The 25,742-nt window shown below is 39.1% G+C and overlaps 1 protein-coding gene across 1 annotated transcript in view; it reads right to left on the bottom strand.

Moving 5' to 3' along the window:
* Positions 1–25,742, bottom strand: part of LOC111567080 (chemokine-like protein TAFA-5) — a 70,531-nt gene that overhangs the window by 38,732 nt on the left and 6,057 nt on the right. Inside the window, exon 2 of the mRNA XM_023267970.3 lies at positions 6,160–6,309. Within this exon, the coding sequence (XP_023123738.1) occupies positions 6,160–6,309 (150 nt within the window). The remainder of the gene's footprint in view (positions 1–6,159; positions 6,310–25,742) is intronic.

Here is a 25,742-nt window from a genome sequence, read left to right as displayed (position 1 = left end):
GTGTTGTTAGTCCAGCTTTCGTGCATTCATATAAGTTTTTCTTTGATCCCATTCTGTTTGCTAGAGTTTCTTCTAGGCTTTTGTAAATTCACTAATTTTGTGAATGACATCTGGTTTAACCTATTCTGTTTTCTGCTCAGTTTAGTTGCCCCTTTCTGTATTCATTTGTATTTCCGTTCTTGTTGAATAAACCCTTTATTAATCATTCTCCGATTCTCTTTTGTCCGTACCCGTGTCCCAGCACACGCCATGACATTTTCATTTTGTCATTGAGTTGTTGGGTGGAGGAAGATGGCAACAATATTATCATTTAAAATGAACTCTGCAATACAATAAAGTCCATAAAAAAGCAAATTGAATAATTTCTCAAGTGACACTCGTACAATAAATAAAATATATCACACACAAATGAAAATTAAAATCAATGCAAAAAATGAAAACATTAAAAAAATTTTAAAAGGCAGTTGCCAAGCCTAAGAAAGGTGCAGTGCATCAATACTAGCTGTGTGTTTGCAGTTTTCTACATCACTGGCAGCAAATAAATGAAAATCCACTTCTAAACAAAACTGTACAAAGAGATGTATTGTATGATCCACTGCATTTTACCTACACTATATTTCAGAAGAAAGTATTGTATGCTTTCTTTAAAATGACTTATGTACTTTAATTTACGATCTAAGTATATTTTCTTGCCAGTGCTTACTTTTGCATTAATACAGTTTTGTTCTAAGAAAAGAAAACTTTCCTCAGCCCAACTATTCATCCATGTCATGTGAACTACGCTCGCACTTTACTCTGAAGCACTGCAAACACTTGTTTTCACTTGAGATTGCAACAGATAACTGAATCGATATTAATGTGCAGCTCTGCCAAAGTCATAACAAGACTGTAATAATTATCAAATTTGTACTCTGTATTGAAGAAAACACAATTTTTTATACAGAACATTTACTATCATTTCATTTGCATCTAACATTCGTTAGTGCTCACTAGTGTAAACTATACTATCTTTCCGAAAGTGTGTGTTAGCTGTTCTATTGCTGGGATGCTTGCATGTCTACACACTTCTGGCTGAAAGGAGCTTCATATTACTCCATGAGGCAACCAGACCTCACATTTTTTTCAACATCTACAAGCAGCAGCAGCAGCTCTTGTTTATCACAGATGTTTGATTTCTGCAGGTTTCATTTAGAGACTTTCTGGGAGTAAAATACAGGAAGCCGCTGATGAGTCTCTGAGCTCAGAAAACGGGTCGCAGTGATCAGCAGCAGCGTTCTCACATTCAGTCCGCTGCTGAAAATATCCTCCCAAAGCAGCAGAGCAAGTTCAAACCAGCTCTGATCACTGACAGCACAAATTTTAACGTGTTCGGTTCCAAAAACACAAACTTTAACCTGTTTGGCTCCAAACCTGAGGGCTGCACTACAAAGTGAGATAAATGTGTAAGTGAGGTATATTGAAGTATGTCATGAAGATGGTTCTCTTTTAACCTTAGCTCCAGGGTAACTGATGCTGAACAGCTAAACTGCTCCGAGGGTGATTTGGTCAGAGTTTGGGATTTAAATCAGCTGTAAGAAGCACAGATTCTTTTACAGATGATTCTTTCTGAATGACACAGATTGTCAGCTGAGGGAATTCATTTTATCTGCATACCTGTTAAGCAAAGCATTACTGATCGCACTGAATGAAGCCGTGCAGTTACAGCATCACACACTGTTGTTGCATTGCCATGAAAGCTTACATGTATTCTGTTGGTGATGAAAAAAATACATACACTACGAGTCAAAAGTTTGGACACACCTTCCCATTCAATGATTTCTATTTAATTATTTAATATGGAAGACATCAAAACTATTAAAGAATACATATTTAATTATGTTGTAAACAAAAAAGTGGTCAGTATTAATCTAAAATTTGGAATATAATATACATAAATAAAAAAAACATTGAATGAGAAGGTGTGTCTAAACTTTTGACTGGTAGTGTATATATGTTTTTATGTTTGGTCCTGATTTCCAGCTAAGTTCACTTTACACTGCTGATATTGGAGCTAATAGAAGACAAATTAAAAACATAACCAGGCAAATTGGTATTTATCATAGACGATATTCAATCAGTAGCATTAATTTCAGAATGTGTGTCTGTGTCATCACTTCCATAAGTTTCTCTTTCATCCTGTCTGTATGACACTACTGGAAACATGCATCCTTCCATCCATTGTCTATACACCACTTGGTCTTCATTAGCATTGAGGAGGGCTGGAGTCTATCCCAGCTGACTTAGGGTGAAGGCAGGGGACACCCTGGACAGGTCACCAGTCTATCACAGGGCTACACATAGAGACAAACAATCATACTTCCATTCACACCTATAGACAATTTAGAATCAGCATGTGTTTGGACTGTGGGAGGAAGCTGGAGAACCTGGAGAAAACCCACGCATGCAGAGTTAGAACTTGCAAACTCCATCCAGAAAGATCCCAGGAAGGCTGGGACGCAAACTGGGGATCTTCTAGCTGCAAGGCGAAAGTGCTAACCAACAAGCCACCGTGCAGCCCCTACTGCAAACAGGGTTTCAGAAAGTTTTTCAAAGGCCAAAACACATAGAAAAAGTTAAGTTTTAAACAATTCCTGTATAAAGTTCCTCATGTCAAAAACATGTGACCTGACATCCCTGTTTCCAGGAAAAAATAGCAATTACATGATCAACCACGGAACCAGGTACAGGTATGTTGAAATTAGCTGGCAGACTAATGCCAATTTTTAGCATTTATCATATAGACTTCTAGTGCTAAGTGTTGAGAACAACTACAGCTGCATGCGGCTGAACTGTCATCAATAGGAGCACAGCCTGACCTTTATCCAGACTGGACCTGACCCATCACTGATAGGACCTCAGAGAGAAGAGAGCAGAGGGATCAGTTCAGAGAGACAAGGTCTGGCAAGGTCAGAGCAGGAAAAACAACTACAATGACAACATCAGCAGCAGGAGCTCATTAAAGACAAGCTTTTCTAAGAAGCACACACTGCTCTGAAGGTTCAGCATTTTGTCTGACTGGGTAGCTGCTTGTTTCTGTCAACAGACAGAAAGCCTTTTGTGGACAGTTTGCACAAAAAAAGGAATGTTTTCCCAGCAGGATAAAGGCGACACACTGGGAAAATGTATCTTGTACTACAAAATCTTAACAAACGGGGGGAGAGCTTTCAATGTGACAGCGGAGGAGGTAGAGACTGTGGAGAGACCACCTGCAAGGTGAAGTTTGAATCCTGTATGAATCATGAACAAGAGCCCCAGGTTTTGCTTTTCATATATTATATGTTGGATGGAAAACAAACATCATAGCCAACTGAGTGGTATGCATTAAATCTGACATATGATTAAAAATTTCATTTCATGACACTATTTTCTTCCACTCTGCATTTCAGGGGAAAATGTTACCTTTTTACTCCATTACATTTATCTGACAGTGGTAGTTACTTGTTACTGGACAATACATTAACACATGAGAAGCTTCTAAAATGTGTTTTGTTATAAGTTGAACTACCAAACATTTTGTACAACTACACCTAAAACTGTGGGTCACTTAATCAACTAGTGAACTGATAGAAAATTGGCATCTATTTTGCTAATTATTTACAGCACTTGTGGCAGCAATCCAAATGATCAGTTTCATCCATTATCTATACACCGCTTAGTCCTCATTAGGGTCATGGGGGTCTGGAGTCTATCCCAGCTGACTTAGGGTGAAGACAGGGGACACCTGGACAGGTCACCAGTCTATCACAGGGTTACACAGAGTGACAAACAATCACACTCACACCTGTGGACAATTTAGAATTATCAGTTAACCTCAACATGTTTATGGACTGTAAGAGGAAGCCAGAGTACCGGAGAGAACACATGTATGCACAAGGAGAACATGCAAACTCCGTGCAGAAAGATCCCGGGAAGACTGGGACGCAAACTGGGAATCTTCTAGCTGCAAGGCGAAAGTGCTAACCACTGATCCACAGTGCAACCCCAAATGATAAACTGATTAATGGAAATAATAGTTTATAGAGTCATCCATAATAAAAAAGCAAAAGTCCATTACAAAACAGTTTCTGATAACCTCAACTATAAAATCCTGTTTATAGAAATATATATTCTAATAATATAGCAATAGTCACAGGGAATGTTTTTCTGCATTAAGAACTTCTACTTCCTCCACCTATTACATACTTTTACCTAAGTAACATTTTGAATGTATGACTAACTTGTAACAGAGTATTTTAAAGTTTAGCATTAGTACTGTTTCTTAATAAAGGGTGTGAATATTTCTTCCACCAACAACATTTTACCACAAATACTTAAAGCAGGGGAAAACTGCACACATAGCTCCACCAAGACCGAAAAAAGCCAGCTTATGAACAACTCAGAGAGCTCACACCTCTGCTGATCAGCTGAAAGTACAGTTTTGGTAGCATCTTGTTGGATTTGATAGTTTTGTTCCAACAGTAGCTTTCCTGACTCTCAGAAACCATTGCTGAAGTCAGGAAAACCTAATATCTGAAGACCAATCTGAATGACAAAATACCTGAGGTTCTTTACAGCTGAAGACAAAGCATCAGGACAGACTGCAGAACTTTTTTAACTCTGCAAAACAACTGTTCAGAAAGTCATCGGGAGAGTCTGTAAATCCCTGCAGAGCACACCCAGTCCCTCCAGCTGTTGTCATCGTTTCCAGATGGCAGGAGCAGAAAGAGAACGAGGAGACAGCTGCTGATGAAATGCAATGCAACTCTGGGCTGTGACTTTCTGAACTTCACGACCCAGAAGTGGAGATGTGGAGGGTTTAGAGTAAAGCTGCAGGTATCTGTCTGTTAGGCTGTGAACAGACCTTCAGTCTCAGAGATGATACTGCAGACTGGCTGACATTTTCACCAACAATGATACAACAACTCCAAACAATGCCCTTAATTCATTCTCAATATACTCCTAAAACACACAGACACAAATCAGAAACTGTATTTATGTACACTACTAGTCAAAAGTGTCTAAGCTTTTTATTTATTTATATTATTTTCTACATTGTGGATTAAGACTGAAGATTAACCCTTTTTTATTTACAACACAATTCTGTATGTATTCTTTTATAGTTCTGATGTCTTCAGTATTAATACAATGTACAAAATAATTAAATAAAAACCATTGAATGAAAAGATGTGTCCAAACTTTTGACTGGCAGCGTATATTGTTCAGTACAAGAAATACAAGGAGCATAGTGCTGACAAAGTAGATATAATACTGGAATATGATGAAAGCAGCAATACAATCATCTGCTGTAAAACTCACTAATCTGCCTTAATGATTTCAAATTGAGGATGTCCACACATTTCTAAAATTTCACGAGGAGAAACATGGGAGTACACACTGGTCAAATTCCATCACAGCCGCTATCTTGCAAACATACAGAAACCTTTAATAAATCCATGTATCCAGACATCTGCAGCTGCATCACTGCCAAAATCTAATCACTTGGTCTTTGTGTCATTTCTGACCTTCCCTGAAAATTTCATCCAAATCCGTTAATCTGTTTTTGAGTGATGTTGCTAACAGACAGACAGACAGACAAACCAACGCCGCTCGTCACATAACGAGCCGCATTCCTTGGCAGAGTAATTATTGTAAATCATAATGGTTTCAACATAAATACCACACATACATTATGGACAGAAGCCAAACATACACTTGATTCTTAACTGCAGATTGCAAATAATAATAATCCATCCATCCATGAGCTATACTTCGTTCATTTAACAGAGCTGTAGTCTATCCCAGCTAACAGTGGGTAAAGTGCAGGTACACTCTGGACACCAGTCCATCACGGGGCCAACACAAACACAAGAACACATACACTCACAACTAACAATAATCCAAATAAAGTTAATTATGTCAAGCAAAGTGGGTGAAATGGATCAGGGAACACAGTTTGTCTGATGCGCTACAGTCTTTCGCATTTTTCGATGTTCAGTGACACCAATTTACCTTTTACCTTTTTATCTCTTCTAGAGTTTGCCATCAAGTCTGAAAACCTTAGACTTGTTTTTCGTAACTTAATACCTTGCACAGTTTCTGCTTTTTGCCGCTGTAGGGCTGTTTGGCTTCAGAGGGTCTTACCGTCGACACAGGCCGGTCTGGCTCGTGTCGTCCCGGCGATCTGCCCCTTTCTGCAGGCACAGCGGGCCGTCTGCCGGGCGATGGTCCTCCTGGGCTGACTGCTGTCCCGGTCCAGAGTGACGATCTCACAGGTTCCTGCCACCAGCTGACCTGAGGGAGGCAAGAAAAGTAATCATGTGAATGTAATACATTTTAAGAGGCTTCATTTTAATGACAAGCTTTCATATTCAGTCAGAGGCGCTTAAAAATGTGCTGTTTCACTCTGCAGCTTATCCGACTCCACATCAAAGTCTATATACACGACCGTTTAAAAGTTTGGGATCGTTCAGACAATTTCATGTTTTCCATGAAAACTCATACTTTTATTCATGTGCTAACATAACTGCTTAAGGGTTTTCTAATCATCAATTAGCCTTCCAACACGATTAGCTCACACAATGTAGCATTAGGACACAGGAGTGATGGTAGCTGTATTTCTGTTTGATTTAATGTTATCTTCATTGAAAAAAAACTGCTTTTCTGTGACCCCAAACTTTTAAACGGTAGTGTACATTTTCAGTGGACACTGTATCACAGAGATGTCACCTCACAGTATGGTTTGCTCGAGGGAAATGAGATGCTGACACTCGTGTCTACAGGGACACCTGAAACCCATTTAAGGATCCATTCATACATGCAGATGATTATTCTGCATAATCAGAATAATCCAGATAAAATTAACATTTCTTTTTTTATGATCACATAATTTTTTCATTCAAATCTTTTTTTCTTCAGGAGAGGAGAAAACAACCTGGCAGAGCAGAGAACTTTTGATATCGTTAAGTGAAAATTTGTGACATTTTTAAAATGAAACCTTTAATTGATTAATGAAAAGAACAATTCTAATGTTGGCTGAGTACAGTTGACACACAGACTCATGGAGGGATGACTGCTGGGTGAATCACAGATTAAAGCCTCTGGAGCAGAGGGGTGGGGGGTAGTTGTATTTGGTCGCCGTGGTGATGGCAGGAGCCCCCCCTGAATGCTGATGAACTGTCATCAATAGGACCATGGAATGTCCTGGTTTTAGAGAGGACCTGACCCATAACAGGCAGGACTTCAGAGAGGAGAAAACAGAAGGATTCGTTCACAGAGTTAGGAGGCGGGAAAAACAATGACAATGATGACATGATCGTCACGGCAACAACAACAGCAGGAGCTCATTAAAGACGAGTCTTTTTAAGAAACACACACTGCTCTGAAGTTCAGCATGGTGTCTGACTGAGTAGCTGCTCCATTCTGTCAACAGACGTGTCTGAAAACCTTCTGTGGACACTTTGCATATAAAAAGGAAAGTTTTCTCAGCAGGACAAAACAGACAAGAAGGGGAGGGGAAATTCGTCTTGTCCTACAAAATCTTCACAAATAAGGGGACAGATTTCTATGGAGCGAGATGATGAGTCAAGCCTGTAGAAATCCTGTATGTTAGCCTCAGTATATTCCTCTCTGATCATACCCTATATTCAGGGTTATTACTCCACCAAGGAATGGCGGAGTTATATGACAATCGGCGTACGTTTGTCTGTGAATCTGTCTGTCAGTGTGCAAAATTACTCAAAAATGGACCAACAGATTTGGATGAAATTTTCAGGGAAGGTCAGAAATGACACAAGGACCAAGTGATTAGATTTTGATTTTGATTTTGATTAGTGATTAGATTAGCTTTGTTAAGGATTTTCCATTGGGAGATATAGCTGTCGGCATGGCGTCGCTGTTACCATGACGTGAAAACTGTCACTGTGTCAGTTACCTGCCGACGATCACATGATTGCGATCCTACTACCAGTCCCTCCAGGAATTCGCGATGTTGCAATCGCGTGAATTCATGCGAATTCAACCAATCTCCGTGAATTCTGCACGACCTTGCAATTTTGTCCAATCACCGCAACTTTTCCGCAATTTTGGTCAGCCTCCCATGAGTTCCACCAATCATAGCAGTCCCCAGCACAAACATAATGCACATGTGTCACCCATTTCACTTCCTTGTTTTTGGTTTGAAGATGCAGACATGTCCCATTCTAATGTCTCTCATTTACCAATAAAAATTACTGCTGAAGACTGTGCAAAACAATTGATTCCCTGATGTTTTTCACCAAAGCGGAAGTAAACTGTTTTACACCCGTGCAATATTGTGGTGGAATGCAAAGAAAAAAAAATCTTTGATTAATAAACACTTTTCTACCACGGTACATATCAGGAGAACGTCTGAAACGAGAGGACCACAGACCAGACAAATTCACTGTGTTGGAAACTGTTACATCCAGATCTGTTAGAGCTCTGAAAGAATGAAGGTAAGTTAGATTAATTATTCCGCCAAGGAACACGACGGAGTTATGTGAAAATAGGCATATGTTAATCATTCCTCTGTTAGCAACATTATTCAAAAACGGATTAAGGGATTTGGATGAAATTTTCAGGGAAGGTCAGAAATTACACAAGGACCAGGTGATTAGATTTTGGCAGTGATGTGGCTTAAAGTCTGGATCCACGGATTTGTTTAGGATTTCCCATTGTGGTAGTGGCACGGCGTCTGATAGCGGCATGGTAACCATGGCAACAAGTCAAAGCTACCACAGTGGCCTGCTGACGATCACATCATTGCGATCCTACCACAAATCCAGGAGCTTCACCATTGTCTGACTGGGATTTGCTACATTGCGTGACCTAAATATGTAGCGGGTGGCAGGAATTGATGGGACTCAGAAACACCCCACAGTTGAATCATTTGTTCCTTGTATGATTTCTAACTGATAAATCACAGTCAATTTGTTGTACAGTTCCTCCAGGATTTTGCGGGCATTTTTCAAGATTGTTGGGGCCGAAAATGCCTGAATTCGCGAAAGCTTTTCTAAAAAATTGCGATGTAAGTAGTGATATATTTAAAGCATATTTGTTGCGATGAAATTGTGAGAGAAAGTTACAATTGCTAAAAAGTTGCATTTTTTTTCAGCTTTTAGAACATGTTTCAACATTGTAATTGACAATATTTATTCCAAAATTAATTCTTTAACACTCCAACCTATTTACACAAGCTGGCATACCACGGTGAGAAATTAGCACCAGCCAGATATTGGTTTCACATAAAGTGGTTGGTAGATTTAAGGCACAAAATGAAAATTTACCATTGAATGAATCATATTTGGACATATCTGTCAGTGGCTTAATGTGATAAATGACTATTCTAGCTGGAAATGTCAGATTTTTAATGGAATATCTACAGAGAGGCACAGAGGTCCATTTCCATCAACCATCTCTCCTGTGTTCTAATGGTAAATTGTGTTTGGAAATCGTGTTGAAATGCTAATTGATGATTAGAAACGTCTGTGCAATGCACATGAATAAAAGTGTGAGTTTTCATCGAAAACATGAAATTGTCTGGATTACCCCAAACTTTCCAAACTTTTGAACGGTACTGTATATACTGTATATATGAATATATGACAGTTCATGTACATATATATATATATATATATATATATATATATATATATATATATATATATATATATATATATTATTGATGAATTATCAGTAAAATTGTTTTTAATTAAAGATATTTTTTGTTCTTGTCAGACAATGAAACAAGTTTGGAATAATGACTGAAACAGAGCTAATTAACATTATGTTAATTAAGCTGCTGCTCTATAAAATATCATGCAATAAATTCTCAGAAGGTAAAGACAACAGCTGTGTTGTGAATTCTGCCATATTTTCAGTCCAAATCTACTAGTAAAGTCAGACAACATTTACACAACAAGGAGAAAAAGAGTCGTTTTTGCTGCTCTGTGCTGTAAAATATCCATGTTGCCCTTTTTTAATACACACATCAGACACTTCGTTAAGGGGTTTAATAGAAACTTGGATTTGATTTCTGATTTAAAGAACAGGCCCTCTCAAAAAAAAAAGTTAAAGTTTTCAGGTTTTCTCTTCAGTTTAATACTAATCTTATATAAATCTTAAGTTTCATTGTGTACTTTGCTGCTTTATACAACAAGAAAAGCACACAAAGAGCACAGTATTCCACCAAGGCTGCTCAGTCATCATTTGAAATCTTTAAACAATTCATGGGATCATTCATGTGATTGTCAGCAGACAGCTGACGTAGTGTTCACTTGTTGTCATAGTTACAGTGATGCCGCGCTGCTATCTCGCAATGATACAGAAATTTTGAACAAATCCGTTGATCCAGACTATAAGCAGCATCACTGCCAAAATTTAATCAATTAATCCTAATGTCATTTCTGACCTTCCATGAAAATTTCATCCAAATACGTTAGTCCGTTAAAAACGAATTTAATAGAATGGTCGTTTTTTTCTTTGTTAATCACTTAGAATCACTGAAAAATTGGTAAAACAGTTGATAGATTCATTAATAGAGAAAAAGTGTAGGAACTTGTAGGTGGAGGCTTTAGGACAGCCTGGAGCTTTGTGCATATTCTGACTACAGGAATCGCCGCTGTAGAACAGGGCCCTGAAAAGCATGGTTTGATGCTGACATACAGATACGCCACCGTTCTAAAGTTTAGGGTCAAACTAATTTCATGTTTTCCATAAAAAGTCACACTTTAATTCATGTGCTAGCATTCTTCAGTTAGCCTCTCAACACAAATAGCTAACACAATGTGGGATTAGAACACAGGAGTGATGGTTGCTGGAAAATATTCCTCTGTACCCCTATGGAGATATTCCTTTAAAAATCACTTGTTTCCACATAGAATAGTCATTTACCACATTAACAACGTCAAGACTGTATTTCTGATTTATTTAATGTTATCTTCATTGAAAAAAAACTGCTTTCCTTTCAAAAATAAGGACATTTCTCAGTGACTCCAAACTTTTGAATGGTAGTCTATTTACTGTGTATTAAAAACTTGTGAATCAAAAGCATTTTTAAATAATACAAAATTTTTTTGACCCTGAAACCTTTCACAAGTAAAGTTAGTTAAATTCTTTCAGAAAATAATTTAAAAAAACTAATTCTTTAGTTAAGAAAAAAGTGTAACGAGACACTTGTCAAAAGCTCTGCATGAGAGTTATTTCATTACAGCTTTTTTTGTTAAGGAAAAATAATTATTTTACAGTTTCACAGCCCCCCTAAAAGGCCACTCTGTCCTTCAGCTGTTCATTGTGTTTGTTTCTGTAATGGAGGCTGTTTGAAGTCCTGACTGTCGGGGTGAAAAGCCTCAGCTGTGAGACTGAAACTTGAAGCAGTGGCAGCAGCACTTGGGTGCTGAGAGGTTTTGATACATCGAGCAGCGTTTGCTGTCAGCAGAGTCTATGTGAAACACGAACGAAGACAGTACTGTTGTTTCTATCGGCTCAGAGCCATTGCTGCTGTCCGTCAAGTGACTTATCGCTCAGGGGGATTAATGTCTGAGAGACGAGGAGTATTTCTCTCTCCGAAACACACAGGCTTTTCCCCTTCTACAGGAAAATGACATGATCGAAACAATATATGAAAACTGTCAATATTCTGTAAAAAACATCAGTATCAAAACATAAAATGAGGCTGCTTGCTGTTTTACTTGAACTATATTTGCACAGTGAATCCTTTTACAGCTACTGCTGTTCTGAGGGAGCTTTGTGGAGTGTGAAACAATATAACAGAACATCTCCCCAGCTTTTTATCTGCAGAACACAAGCTCAAGCATCAATTGACATGTCTCACCAGCACAATGACTGTTTATCACTACATTTAGGAATGTAGTGTCACTCTCATACATTGTTTAGAGGCATCAGAAAGACATCACATCCGTTTTTGGGGCTGAGTGCAAATAAATTCTTTTAAACACTGCTGTAATGTGACCAGGGTGATACATACTAGGGATGAAACGGTACATTTATTAGTAAAGAACCATTTGATATGTGATGTTTAATTCAACTCTAGGCACAAGTTCCACCCAGAAAATGCTGTAAATGCAGCGGTTATTCTCCTTCAGACACTCTGCCAGTTTTGTGAAGATTTTAAATCACACTGTTGGCTTTATTGGGCATTTCGGTAAAATACGAAAATGTGCAGGACTGCATAGTGACTTGGTGGTTAGCACTTTCTCCTTGCAGCTAGAAGCTGCCCAGTTCACATCCCTTTCTTCCTGGGATCTTTCTGCATGGAGTTTGCATGTTCTCCCTGTGCATGTGTGGGTTTTCTCCAGGTTCTCTGGCTTCCTCCCACAGTCCAAAAACATGCTGAGGTAAATTCTCCATAGGTGTGAATGCGATTGTGATTGTTTGTCTCTATGTGTAGCCCTGTGATATTCTGGTGACCTGTCCAGGTGTCCGCTGCCTTCACACTAAGTCAGCTGGGATAGACTCCAGGATGAAGCGGTCTATAGATAATGGATGGATGGATGGATGAAAATGTGTGCTCGAGAGTAAACACCTAGTACGCTAGTATGCAACAATTGAGTGTAACAGTAAAAAATATGCACTGCAAGCTGCTCATTTTTTTTTATTCTATTGAAAATATTTGTTTTTTAAAAACGTTGCATTTTACATAGACTTTTTCTTTGTCTTTTCTCTGCTGTACTGAATATGTGCTGAACCATGATTCCAAAATTGAGCTTCATACCAGACTGGGGATTTTGTGCTGCTGCAGGCCTGATGTATACATGCAGTACTGTGCAAGGTTTCTCAGTTATGCCTCATCATTAGGGAGGATTCATGAATGCAACCCTCACCATAACTACAAGCACAAACATACAGACAGAGAGCCACAAGAAGCACAAGGAATCCTGGGACAGACTCCCACATGGGATTACATGAAGAGACGGGACACAATGAAACAGACTAAATCAATATAAGAAGTCTGGTGAGATGTTGTAAAGGCAAAGTGTAGTCACGCCTAACATTGATTTGATAGAGGACTACATAGATACTATTTATGGCATTTTGTCATTTTATGCATTCGAGAGAATGCCATGAGTGTGCAAAGCAGTAATCAAAGCCAAGGGGCTATTTTGAAGAATCTAAAATATAAAACACATTTTGACTTATTTCACACTTTGTTGTTTACTACATAATTCCATATGTGTTCATTCATAGTTTTGAGGCCTTCAGTGAGAATCTACAATGTAAATAGTCATGAAAATAAAGAAAAACCATTAAATGAGAAGGTGTGTCTAAACGTTTGACTGGTACTGTATATATATATTAATTATATACATTATAATTGTGTGTGTGTGTGCGCGCACATACACAAGTAAACCTGTATTAAAAAGCTACTTCAAACTAAGCAGTTGTGTGTCTTAAAATGCAGATTCAACAGGTTGAAGTTTCTTTTTCAGAACACTAACACTGCTCAGAGCCTTGTGTTGAGACTCTGTGCAGTTTTAATGAAGCTCATAATTACGTCTGACAGCCTGCATTAACACCACTGCTGCTGCCTCTGATGTGCCCTCCCCGTCCTGTTAGCCTCGGGGCTACATGGAAGCTAATAAACTATCTCTTTGCTGTCTGAGAGCTGCTGTGATGAGGGTTATCATCTCCTCCTCCTCCTCCTCCTCCTCCTCCTCCTCCTCCTCCTCCTCCTCCTCCCCCTTTATGAATGCAGACAGTATACAGACCTCTGTGACTTCTGTGGAATCAGTAGTTTAATTTAATATCAAGAGTCAAAGGTGATACTGGGAAAGGGACACGTTTCCCTTCATCAAAGGTCAGAGGATGAGGCTAACACACCAATACACAGACTGTTGTACTGTGAAGGGAAGGATTTAATGAAAAACTAAATTAAAGTCAGACAAGACTCTGAATGTTACAAAGTCTTAATTCAACTCTGCCTTCGACAAATGACATTAATATTCTGCAACAGCAAACACAGTCAGTGGGAGAGAAACATAATGCTGCCTACACTGTGTTTGTCAAACATGAGGAAATGTTTTTAATGAACGTATCTGACAAACAGTTTCATTAGTTTTAATACAATATCTGCTCACAGCAACTAAACCGTGAATAACACTTTACACAACTCTGGACAACTTTGACGCTGTTGGGCCTGGCTCAGGACAGATGGTGTTCTTGGTTAAAAACTGAGGAAATGTTTATTAAAGCATTATGGGAAATGTCCATTATCATGTCTAAATAGAAATGAAGCTACAGCTAGCAGCTGCTTAGCTTAGCTTAGCACAAAAACTGGAAACAGGGATAAACAGTGAACCTGATTCTGTCTGAAGGTAAGAAAAACCACCTACCAGCATGCTATCAACAAATGAATCAATCAAGTCCCCATATTACTGCCTCATTCGGTTCAGCCTTCACTATTATCCATCTTCTACAATGTATAGATCTGTATGTATTATAAATGTTTTGAACACTTCTGAAAACCCACTTTTATAGACTTGATTTTATGTGAAGTTTACTTTTAGCTTTAATTAGTTTTATTGTTCTTTTCTGTCCTATTTATTTTACATGTTCTCTCTTGTTTTATTTTAATTTTAGTTGCCTAGTTCTATAGTGTGATGTGATCTTTAATTCTTTAATTCTCAATTTTTTTGATTTTTAATTTCTAACTTTTAACCTTCAATCTCATTCGTTAATTTTTTAAACTGACTTTTCCTTTGTTTGTTATGAGTTCTAATCTAGCTAATTATTCATTTAACTTATTATCATTTTTGCTGTTTATTTTAATTGACTGCTCTGTCTTGATTCTTTGTCTTTCTTGATTGTCTATGTTGCATGTTTTGATTGCCAAAGCACCTTGTGAACGGTGTTCTTAAGGGTGCTATATAAATAAAGTTATTATTAGTCTGTGTCTGTAATAATTCAAACAGACCTTTTCAGTCACACTATTATGTCTAATAGCTGTGGAATAAGTGCAGCTATAGAGTGTGTGTCATGTGCAGGTGTACTGGAGCATGTTGTGTACATGTAACTTTGCAACTTGTAAGTCCAACCTCCACTGACAGTTTCCCAGAAGCCACTTTGCAGATCAACTTCCTCTCTGTCTGAACAACTTAAAGCTGTTCTGTAGCAATGGAGGTTGATCAAGCCTTGAAAGTTGGTGCTACCAAATCCTACATGTGTCCCAACTTTTCTTGATTACTTCCAACCCCCTCTGTCTGCATAATAGTAGCGTTGGAACACACCATGGCACCATATCCTCAAGAGTGTTATTTGAACAGTATTGTACTGCAGAAAGTAGTGTGTTGCTCTAAAAATTGCGAGGAAAAGGCAATTGACAATAGAAGAGAGACAGACCATCATAAAACTTAAAAATGTAGGTCTTTCATACAGAGAAATTGCAAAGAAAGTCAAGGTGTCAGTGAATACAGTTTTCTTTACCATCAGAAGGCACTCTAAAGACCAGAAGCCACAACAGAATCAAAAGACAAGTTTCTGAGAGTCAACAGCTTGGTGATAGGCAGCTCACAGGACAACAGCTTCAAGGTGCAGCTTAATAGTAGTTGTAGTAAGAAGTCTCAGTTTCAACTGTGAAGAAAAGACTTCCAGTTGCAGGTTTGACAGGTGGAGTTGCAGCAAGAAAGCCATTGCTAAGACATCAGAATATGAAAAAGAGACTTGCCTGGGTCATGAAACACCACCAATGGACTTCTGAAGACTAGAAAAGAGGAAATTATGGACTGATGAATCAAAATTTGAAATCATAGGTACATTATGCAAGATTTGTGTACGCTGTTGATTAGGAGAAAGGATGGTTCCTTGGTGTGTGACATCAGCTGTCAAACATGGAGGAGGAAGTGTGATGGTCTGGGGCTGTTTTGCTGTATCCAGGGTTGATGACTTGTACAGAGTGAGAGGAACCCTGAACCAAAACGACTACCACAGCATTCTGCAGCACCATGCAGTACCCTCTGGTATGTTCCTAGTTGGTCAGGGGTTCATCCTACAGCAAGATAATGACCCAAAACATAAGTCCAAGCTATGCCAGGAGAAAGGAACAAGATGGTGAGCTTGAAAACATGGAGTGGCAGCACAGTCTCTGGACTGAAACCCCATGGAGTTGGTTTGGGATGAACTAGACAGAAGAGTGAAAGCAAAGCAACCTACAAGTGCCACACATTTATGGGAACTTCTGCAACAGAGTTGGGAAGAACTCTGAAGAATATTTGACTTCCATTGTGGAAAGAATGCCACGAGTGTGTTCATCTGTTATATCTGCCAAAGGTGGCTACTTTGATGAGTCTTAAGTTTAGGATACATTTTGGTTTCTAAATTGATTTGTTTTAACTTAATTTGGTAATTTTTTTGTTCTACAATTTCATGTCAGACAACATGATGACACAGTAATGTACATAATTTCCAGTAAAAAAAATGGAAAAACTGGGGTGTTCTAAAACTTTTGACCAGTAGTGCATTTCAAGGAGACAAGGTGAGAAAGAAGAAATGACCCTCATCAGTAAACCCATCACTCCCCTTTCATATCTCATTTCAGCTTACAGTTTTAAAGTCCTTCTTTCAAAGATTCAGTTTTGAAAATGCAGTTTTTCCACTTGCAGGAATCTTTACCATTCTTATAAAGACACCTGCCTCACAGATTTCTTATCTATTTTATATCCTGCAAAATTTTACCATTATTATCATTCCTTTATTTAACAGCAGCAAACTTTCTGTGCTGCCTTGCTGCCTGTGGGGATTGATGTCCTTCCTCTGATCTCTGCAGTGAAACTCTTGGGTGTTTTTTACTTTGTGATGCGGCCGAACAAATTACATGAAGCTCAGTGTTTTGACTGCAGCAGCATGGAGCCTGCAAACAGCTTGTCCTGATTACAGCAGAATAATAACAATTACAGTCCATTGTTTTCTCGGCTTGTATTGCAGTTTCCTGTCCAATCAGAGCTGACACATAATCTATTCATGGATGAGAGGAAGAAAGATAAACTGACATGTGGTTGATATGAGCTTTTATTATCTACACTTTTTTTTATTTCCTTGCAAATTGAAAAGTCACAGTGTTTGCGCTGAAAGTGAGGACAGAGGAATAATGATGAGCCTGAAATTGGTTTTGACGTGATGCAGTGGCTGTTTGCTGATCCTCTGATGACAGTTAATGAGTTTGTTATTGTGCAGCAGGAGACAAATTCAGAATCCAACATCGGGTCAGACACAAAGTCTCTGAAGCCGTTTGTTCTCTGACACTAAACAACCATTAAGACTATCATAGAAGCGTTTGAAAATGAGTTGAGGTCATATTGAACTGTTTAATGATGGCTCAGCGCAACTTTACGGCACAAATTGATGTAAGTGAAGAAACCTAAAGATCAAAGGTCAGCTGGTTTGAAACTTGGAGCGACTGTCACATTAAATGGTAGCCACATATTGTGGGAAGCAGTTTACTATATATTATGTTTCTATACAACTCTATACTTTTTAATGATGTTGTGGTTGCAATACAACTGCTAGTGTAACGGTGTGTATATGGTAAATAATTCCACTTGATGGAATTTGGCTTAGGGCTGCACCGTGGCGTAGTGGTTAGCACTTTCGCCTTGCAGCAAGAAGGTCCCTGGTTCGCGTCCCGGCTTTCCCGGGATCTTTCTGCATGGAGTTTGCATGTTCTCCCTGTGCATGCGTGGGTTTTCTCCGGGTACTCCGGCTTCCTCCCACAGTCCAAAAATATGCTGAGGTTAATTGATTATTCTAAATTGCCCATAGGTGTGAATGTGAGAGTGATTGTTTGTCTTTGTATGTGGCCCTGCGACAGACTGGCAACCTGTCTAGGGTGTCCCCTGCCTTCGCCTGAGTCAGCTGGGATAGACTCCAGCACCCCCCACGACCCTAATGAGGATTAAGCGGTGTATAGATAATGGATGGATGGAATTTGGCTTTCATTTATCGTTGTTAGCTCAATAGCGCCCTCTCTGCAGCTATAGTGTGTAACTGGCGTCTGTGCCACATTGTCAGTTCTTGAGAGGCATGCATGAAGTAGGTCGGGGAGCACTGTATGGGCTCATAAATGGTTGTTTTCTTGATGTCCTTTTGTTTATTTTATGAGTATATGTACACTATGATCTACTTGGATGTTCACTGGACTGTGTTGACTCATTAGCATTCAAAAGTTTGAGGTCAGAAATGTCCTTATTTTTGGAAGAAAAGCAGTTTTTTTCCATGAACATCGCATTAAATGAATCAGAACTACAGTCTGGACATTGTTAATGTGGTAAATGACTATTCTAGCTGGAAACAGCTGATTTTTAATGGAATATCTACATAGGGGTGAAGCCCATTTCCAGCAACCATCACTCCTGTGTTCTAATGCTACATTGTGTTAGCTAATCATATTGAAAAGCTAATTGATGATTAGAAAACCCTTGTGTAGTTATGTTAGCACATGGATAAAAGTGTGAGTTTTCATGGAAAACATTAAATTGGCTTGGTGACCCCAAACTTTTGAACGGTAGTGTGCTTCATGTTTTTATTTGTTTAAATATGTATTAGGGGAGTTTGAGACACTCCATGAGCTAGCTAGCTAGCAAGCATTAGCCTAATTAACATGCTGCTCCCTTTTTAGAGTGCTGTGCATGAGACAGTCGAGTCTACAGAGGTTTTCTTATATTTACCAGGTACATCCTCTGTTTTATTACCTTGTTTTAATATTGTATAGTTGTGTACATTGACAATCACTTCCTGAGAGGCGTGCTGTGCATGAGACGGCCAAGCCCGCTGACCATAGGTTTTCTTATATTGACCAGAATGAATGGCACAGAGAAGACATCTCAGCCTTCCAACTTCTTCAAACAAAAATTAGGGGTTTTGAACCAGCCAGTGACAGTGTGACTGTGCATGGTTTCACTGGCAGGACTATGATCAGAAGCAGAACAATTATGAAGTTCATCAGAGTCAGCAGGAAGTGGTTGGGGCTGACGAAGAGCCTAAATTTTTTTGGGAAGTGGTTTGTGCTTTTTCTAACTTAGAGGTACTCAAAGTGCTTTACAGTGACTTTCTCATTCACACACCAGCGGCAGCAGAGCTGCCATGCAATTCCTGCCATCAGGAGCAACTTCGGGACACTATGACATGTGGAGATTGAACCGCCTTGCCTTTCGTGGGCAACCCACTCGACCACCTGAATCACAGGCTCACAGTCTAAGCCTACAAAACACACATCTGTCAGGGTTCATATCTACACTTGCATTTTAAGTTAAGTGTCGGCAACAAAAACAGATAGAAAAATGTTAACACCTTATGAGCCAGCTCTTAGCTTTGGATCCTCAGGTGGGGGGACCTTCTGGCTGTTCCAACGTCAAAACTTAGATCTAAAGGTGCTTTTGCCATCAGGGACCCTCAGCTTTAGAACAACCTGCCTGAGACAATAAGGCTTACATAATTACTGACTTCTCACCTCTTAAAATCCATTTGATCAGACTTGTTTTCCTGTGATGTCATCTGTTAATTGCTTTTAAGGTTTTCTTTGTTACAGAGGTTTCATTTATTATTTCATTTGCATTTATTAACACTGATATACTGCATTTTTGCATCTGTTGTCTTTTTGTTTTGTATTTTTTGCCTTCAGGGTATTTTGCTTTTACTTTGGCTGTCAAAGCACTTTGGAACTCCTTGTTTTTAACAGTGAGATATAAAATGCAGTTATTATTGTTGCACACTTGAGTAAACACTCAGTGTGACAGTGTGATCTGTAGTTGTCTTTGTTTAATTGTGTCCTCTAAAATACAGATATTACACTCTGACACATTTCTGTCCAGCCACATAGTACCACAGCACAGTGTACTGGGTTTTTTGTTGTTGTTGTTTTTTTGTTTGTTTTTTGTTTTTACATTTTTGCTTTCCACGAATGCAAAGCACACAGTAGCAATAAACAGTCAACAACTTTCCCACCATCTCTGTAACCAATGGACACACGTCCACTTATTCACAATTTTATATTTGCTTACCTGTAAAATACACAACAGTAAATTACATTGTGACACATTTCTGTCCAGCACACAGATGCTTTTATTTATGTGACAAAGGCTCTCACTTGCCAGGATGCTCCCTCTTGTGGTGAAAAAGACCAACAAAATGTATTCTGTAACAAAAGTGAAGCACAACTGTGTTACATCTGTAGTAGTACCAGGCAGCTACTTTATTCAGTGTGCTATACAATGCAACCTTCTAAAAATGTCAGCTTCATTTGAACAGATACTGGTGCCGGTTAGGTTGAAGTTTCAAGGTGACCACGATCCTTCCCAACCCTTAAAAAAGGTGCCATTTTTGCCTAAACATACATATAGTATATATTGGACTGCAAGATTCCTGTATCTGTGTGGGTTTTTTCCAGGTACTATGGCTTCCTCCCACAGTCCTAAAACATGCTGAGGTTAATTAGTAATTCCAAATTGTCCTTAGGTGTGAATGTGAGTGTGATTGTTTGTCTCTATATGTAGCCCTGTGATAGACTGGTGGTCTGTCCAGGGTGTCCTGCCTTCACCCTAAGTCAGCTGTAATAGACTCCAGCCCCAGATTGTGTTCAGAGGAAACACAATCTGGCCACAGTTACATTTTCATGAAAACCAATGTGCTGTTGCAGCTTAGTTGCATGAAGACATAGCTTCTAGGAGACAGGACTGAACAGTCACATTATAATTATTATTATATAATAATGTCAATTCTCTCTAAATGTGTCTTGGATAAAGTTTGGCTATTATATATTTATATCCACAGACATTGTGTCTGTTCTTGTTTATTGAAACTATATAGTGTGACAAGTGTATATAATTTGGAGCATTAAAACGTTAGTCACATCTGCGGGTGGAACTCAATGTAAGAGTGTTTTTTTTTTTTAATGCGACCAACAGGCAGCCGCACAGAATCAACATGAGCTGCTGGGAAGAGGTGTCTGACAGTGGAAGACGGGTGACAAAGTGTTTCATTTGCAAAATGGAGGCCGAACAGCAGGGACACACTGCTAGTCAAAGTGACATACCACACAGAGTCAGCATATGACACTAAAACAAGTGTCACACCACTGGCGTGTTGATGAACAGTGGTATCTGCTGGTTGAATTGGAGGAATAAGCCTCTTATTTTGAAGAATGATGAAACCTGACAACGTCAAAGCGACTGTCTCGAAGGGTTAGAACATTTTCAATGTCTAAGGTAGAGATAAGACGGAAAGAAAATAAAGAAATACATTAAAGTAGGCCCTGTCAGGCGCGTCTAGTCCAGCTTGCTAACAATTCACATACGATTCTTTGATTAGTTTTTTTTCTTTTTAATTACTGCCTCAGTCACAGAGTTTGAGTTCTACATTTTTCACCAGACAAATTCTGTTTCTGGGCTGCACAGTGGCTTGGTGGTTAGCACCGTTGCCTTGCACCTAGGAGATCCCCGTTTTGTGTCCCGGCTTTCCCGGGATCTTTCTGCATGGAGTTTGCATGTTCTTCCTGTGCATGCGTGGGTTTTCTCTGGGTTCTCCGGCTTCCTCCCACAGTCCAAAAACACGCTGAGGTTAATTGATCATCTAAATTGTCGGGAGGTGTGAATGTGAATGTGATTGTTTGTATATGTAGCCCTGTGATAGACTGGTGGTCTGTCCAGGATGTCCCCTACCTTCATGCTGTGTCAGCTGGGATAGACTCCAGCTCCCCATGACCTTAAGGAGGATAAAGCGGTGTAGATAACTGATGGATGGAAATTCTGTTTCTGACTTTTTTGTAAATGAAATGTATGAGTTTATCCCCTGAGTTCCTGCATTTACTGCTGCAGAGGCTCTTATTCCGAGGATTAAAGCCTGCGAGTGTTGGTGCACACAGTGACACATCTCGTCTTGTCTCAGCGAATTTGCGAATTTGGAATTTTTTTATTTTATTTTATTTTTCTGTTTCACGCTCACCGCTGAATCACTCCCTGATGCTCCTCCTCCAGATCCATTTATTCAAATCCAATTACACCCTCTGCAGCTTTTTGCTCCCCAAATTTCTGTTTGTGTGTGTGTGTTTTTTTCCAGCTGATGATTTCCTCTTTCATTCAGATGCAGTGTTCATAATTCCCATGAATATATGCTCGACTTAATGGAGCATTGAGAATTAATTTGGACTCTGAAGGCTCCTTAGGTAAGCTTTCTACACCGTAGGCACAACAGTGTGTCTGCTGCATAATAGGCTTGTTTCCAAGATCTAAATGAGCTTTATGAGCAGGCAGAGAAAAGAAAAGGGAAACTCAGTAAACAGAGAGCGTACGGGAATTAAAGTCAGTCTGCGGTTTGTCTTCATTACAGCTTTTCACACTGGCATGATCAATGAAGAAGAGACAACCACAGACACGAACTCCTCAGGCGGATGTTGTTAAAAAGAGAAAAAGTTGACCTGTTTTTTTCTGACATTTTGATGTAATTTGAACTGACAGACCTCGTCTCTTTCCAAAATAAAAGTCTCTGCAGCATCACTGGAAACCTGCACCTGCTGAGTCTGTTTGAGCTCTGACTGGTGAATTTCAATGAGCAGCTGCTGGAGTTTATGATTTTCCTCTTTCTGCAGCAGCACTGATTATCTGAAACATCTGCATAAGATGAGGAGGAGAGTCAGAAGCAGCTGCTGAACAAAAAGCGCTGAGTTTCTACTTCAGACTACCAGAGAGCAGAAGGCAGTTTATTGTTCGAGTCGTACATCAGAGACTGAGAGGAGCTTTGTGTCGTCGTTGTTGTTGTGTGTCATCTGTCTGGCTCACAAGCATCACATTTTTCCTGTCACAGTCTGCTAATAAAATGGAGTTACATATATGTGAGAGCCTTGTTACTATATAAAGAGAATCTGTTTTTACCAAATTAACATGTATGAAGATGATCCACGCTGTTTGTCCAGCCTGGTTTAGATCATTGTGTTCAACTGGACATCCGTGTTCTTTATAAAAACAACATCAACAAGTCTAACCGCTAAAATCACATCCCCCAGAGATAGACTTAACAGGATTCTGTTGGGCCCTTGGGTCATAAAGAGATGCAAACTGATGCACAAAGACATAAAATATTCACAGACATGCAAAAACAATCAAAATCAACCACAAACGAATGCAAAGTGACTGCAAAAAGATGTAAAACCAAGAAATGCAACACTGCCACAAACACTCCAATTGATCACAAGGTGATGTAAGACAGCAAACCAAAAACAGCCAAAGCAATGAAAAGTGACTGCTATGAGATGTGTAACTACCACAAAGAAAAGACACAAAATTGTTCCAAAGTGACCTAACAAATGAAACAACTAAACAGACATCCTAAATGACCACAAACAGTGAGAGTGTCTACAAAGTAAAGCAAAAAGACCACAAGGATACGCTGCATTACTGTGCATGGGGTGCTGTTACATGTCTGTGCCCAGACTTTCATTACACAGTTTCCCACTGCAGAAACTGAAGGTTGGCGTGAGGCGGTGCGGATGTTTACAGGAACTGACCCATAATCGTCTCTTTCAGTCCTTTTGGTCAGAATCCTACAGCTTCGACTGCAGTTTTAACTATGAATCAGGGCTGGAGTGGGACTCATTTTCAGCCCACTTTAGATCACGACCTATTATTATTAAAATCATGTAATTATAACCTTACATGTTAAGTCTACAATAGCGCACTGTTCTGTAAAGCCTGTAATTCAGTGTATTTCTCTAAGATAGTTCCATTTGAGTACAAGTAAGGGTTGCTTTAAAAAGATGCAGGCTTATTTCATATTATTTTCCTTTCAATTGTGGGATTTGTGTATTTACTAACTTACTTTTAATGATCAAAAATAAAACAGGTCACTGCTATGGTTTGGGCATAGAAAGTGGTTATATTGGAACTAATGCTTGCTTGTTCACTCTGTTACAACAGCTCACCTGTTCCTTTATTGACAGGAGTAAGCCCTTCATCACTACTGGCTCTGCTTCTGACACTAAATCACATTTTAAACATGGTCATAATTCTCAGCATCAATCTCTCCTTTTTACAAACCTTCTGATCAGTTAAATTCAGTTTCATTAATGTAGTACTGAATCTTCTAGCATCTCAGGGCACTTTTCATACAGAGCAGGTCTACACCATACTCTTCATGATATTAATTCTAATAATATCCACTCAATGAGCTCCTACCTGCCCACTCTGGACTTGTGGGCTCATGGCTGCTGCTTGGTGTTGGATTTCTTCTGACTCTGAGGGGCTACAAGACAAAGTTTCCCAGTTACGTGGTCGCATCATACTTTTATTTAGATTATATAACGTTATGTTATATGCCACAACGCCACACAATCCACTGATTGATAATTAACTTAAATGGTGGTTTGCAGGCAAAGTTCAACACCTCACCGTACCCGTTTAATCGTCCTCATTTTTCATTTCGAGCCGTGAGCTCGCTTTAGTGAAAAAGTCTTCAATTTCAGCACATTTAGCTGCGTGTGTTTCCAGAGCTTTCCTCCTTTTAATTCTTGCCTTCTCCGCGCCATCCTTGCTCTTTCTATTTTCCATCTTTCAAACGCCACTGACCGTGTGCACAGACGTGTTATATCAGGATGCGTCTGCAAAAAAAAAAGAGCTGCCAGAGACGGAGGCGGCCCAGGGACCGCGATAGCAGCGTAATGATCAACCCAGTGCCATGACTGAACCATACACTGTATATTAGGACTATATTTTAGTATAGTTATATAGATTATATCAAGAGTTTATATAGAGTTTATAGACAGTCTATGAGTCTATGGACTGAACATACGCACACACACACAAAATGGTGAACACCGGCCCTCGTGGCCCAAACATCCGACCGGCCCACCGGGAATTGTCCCGATCCTCCCGATGAGCCACTCTGGGGCTGCTATGAATGCACCAAAACAAGGACAAATAGTAGTTAATGGATGTAACTGCAGCTCTGTGAACATGTAAGAATTAGAACAGTGGAGTAAATAATGTGGAAAAGACGGCGCAGAGGAGAAGACCGCTACTTGATGAGGACATCAAGAGGGTAGAAAATTTAAACTCAGAACTACTTATTCTAGTCGGTACTATTTTCTCAATCAAGCAGCACTTTTGCTCGGTAGTTTGTTGTTCACAACCAGATTATCAGACTAGGACTGTTTCTGTAGCCAAACCCGTCTCTCATTGTGGAGGTGTTATCTAAACTATGCACAGATAATGTTTCAGCCATATTTTTGCATTATCTTATAGTTTTCTGCCTCAAATCTAGCTTGATGCATTTTATATACATATATACAGCCAGTGTGCACTGGGCTCGGCTTACAAGTGTGTTATGCAACTACCATGTGCGTTACTATACTACTACTATTGCTACTGTTGTGTGTTAATATGTCAAGTTTACTTTAATTTCAAATTTCAGTCAATGAGAAACAAGTCACTAAATTTACAGACAACACAAAGCTGAGTCATATTGGTGAAATATTTACCATAATAAAATGTTTAATTTCAGTTTAATGACATACTTTCAGTAAAGATCAAGGGAGTAAAGGTTCATTAAATGATTGACCTATTTATTAGCTTATTTATGAAGGCACACAGGTAATAATTTTAATTGTAACTACAATGAAAAACACATTCACATAATTACATTTCCCACAAATTCAAATCTTTAAACAATTTGTTGTCCACAGTGGTTGATTTGTAGTAAGATCGCAATCATGT

Source organism: Amphiprion ocellaris, chromosome 3, assembly GCF_022539595.1.
Source record: "Amphiprion ocellaris isolate individual 3 ecotype Okinawa chromosome 3, ASM2253959v1, whole genome shotgun sequence".
NCBI lineage: Eukaryota > Metazoa > Chordata > Actinopteri > Pomacentridae > Amphiprion > Amphiprion ocellaris.
Note: the sequence above shows the minus strand (reverse complement) of the source record. Positions and strands in the feature narration are given on the sequence as shown.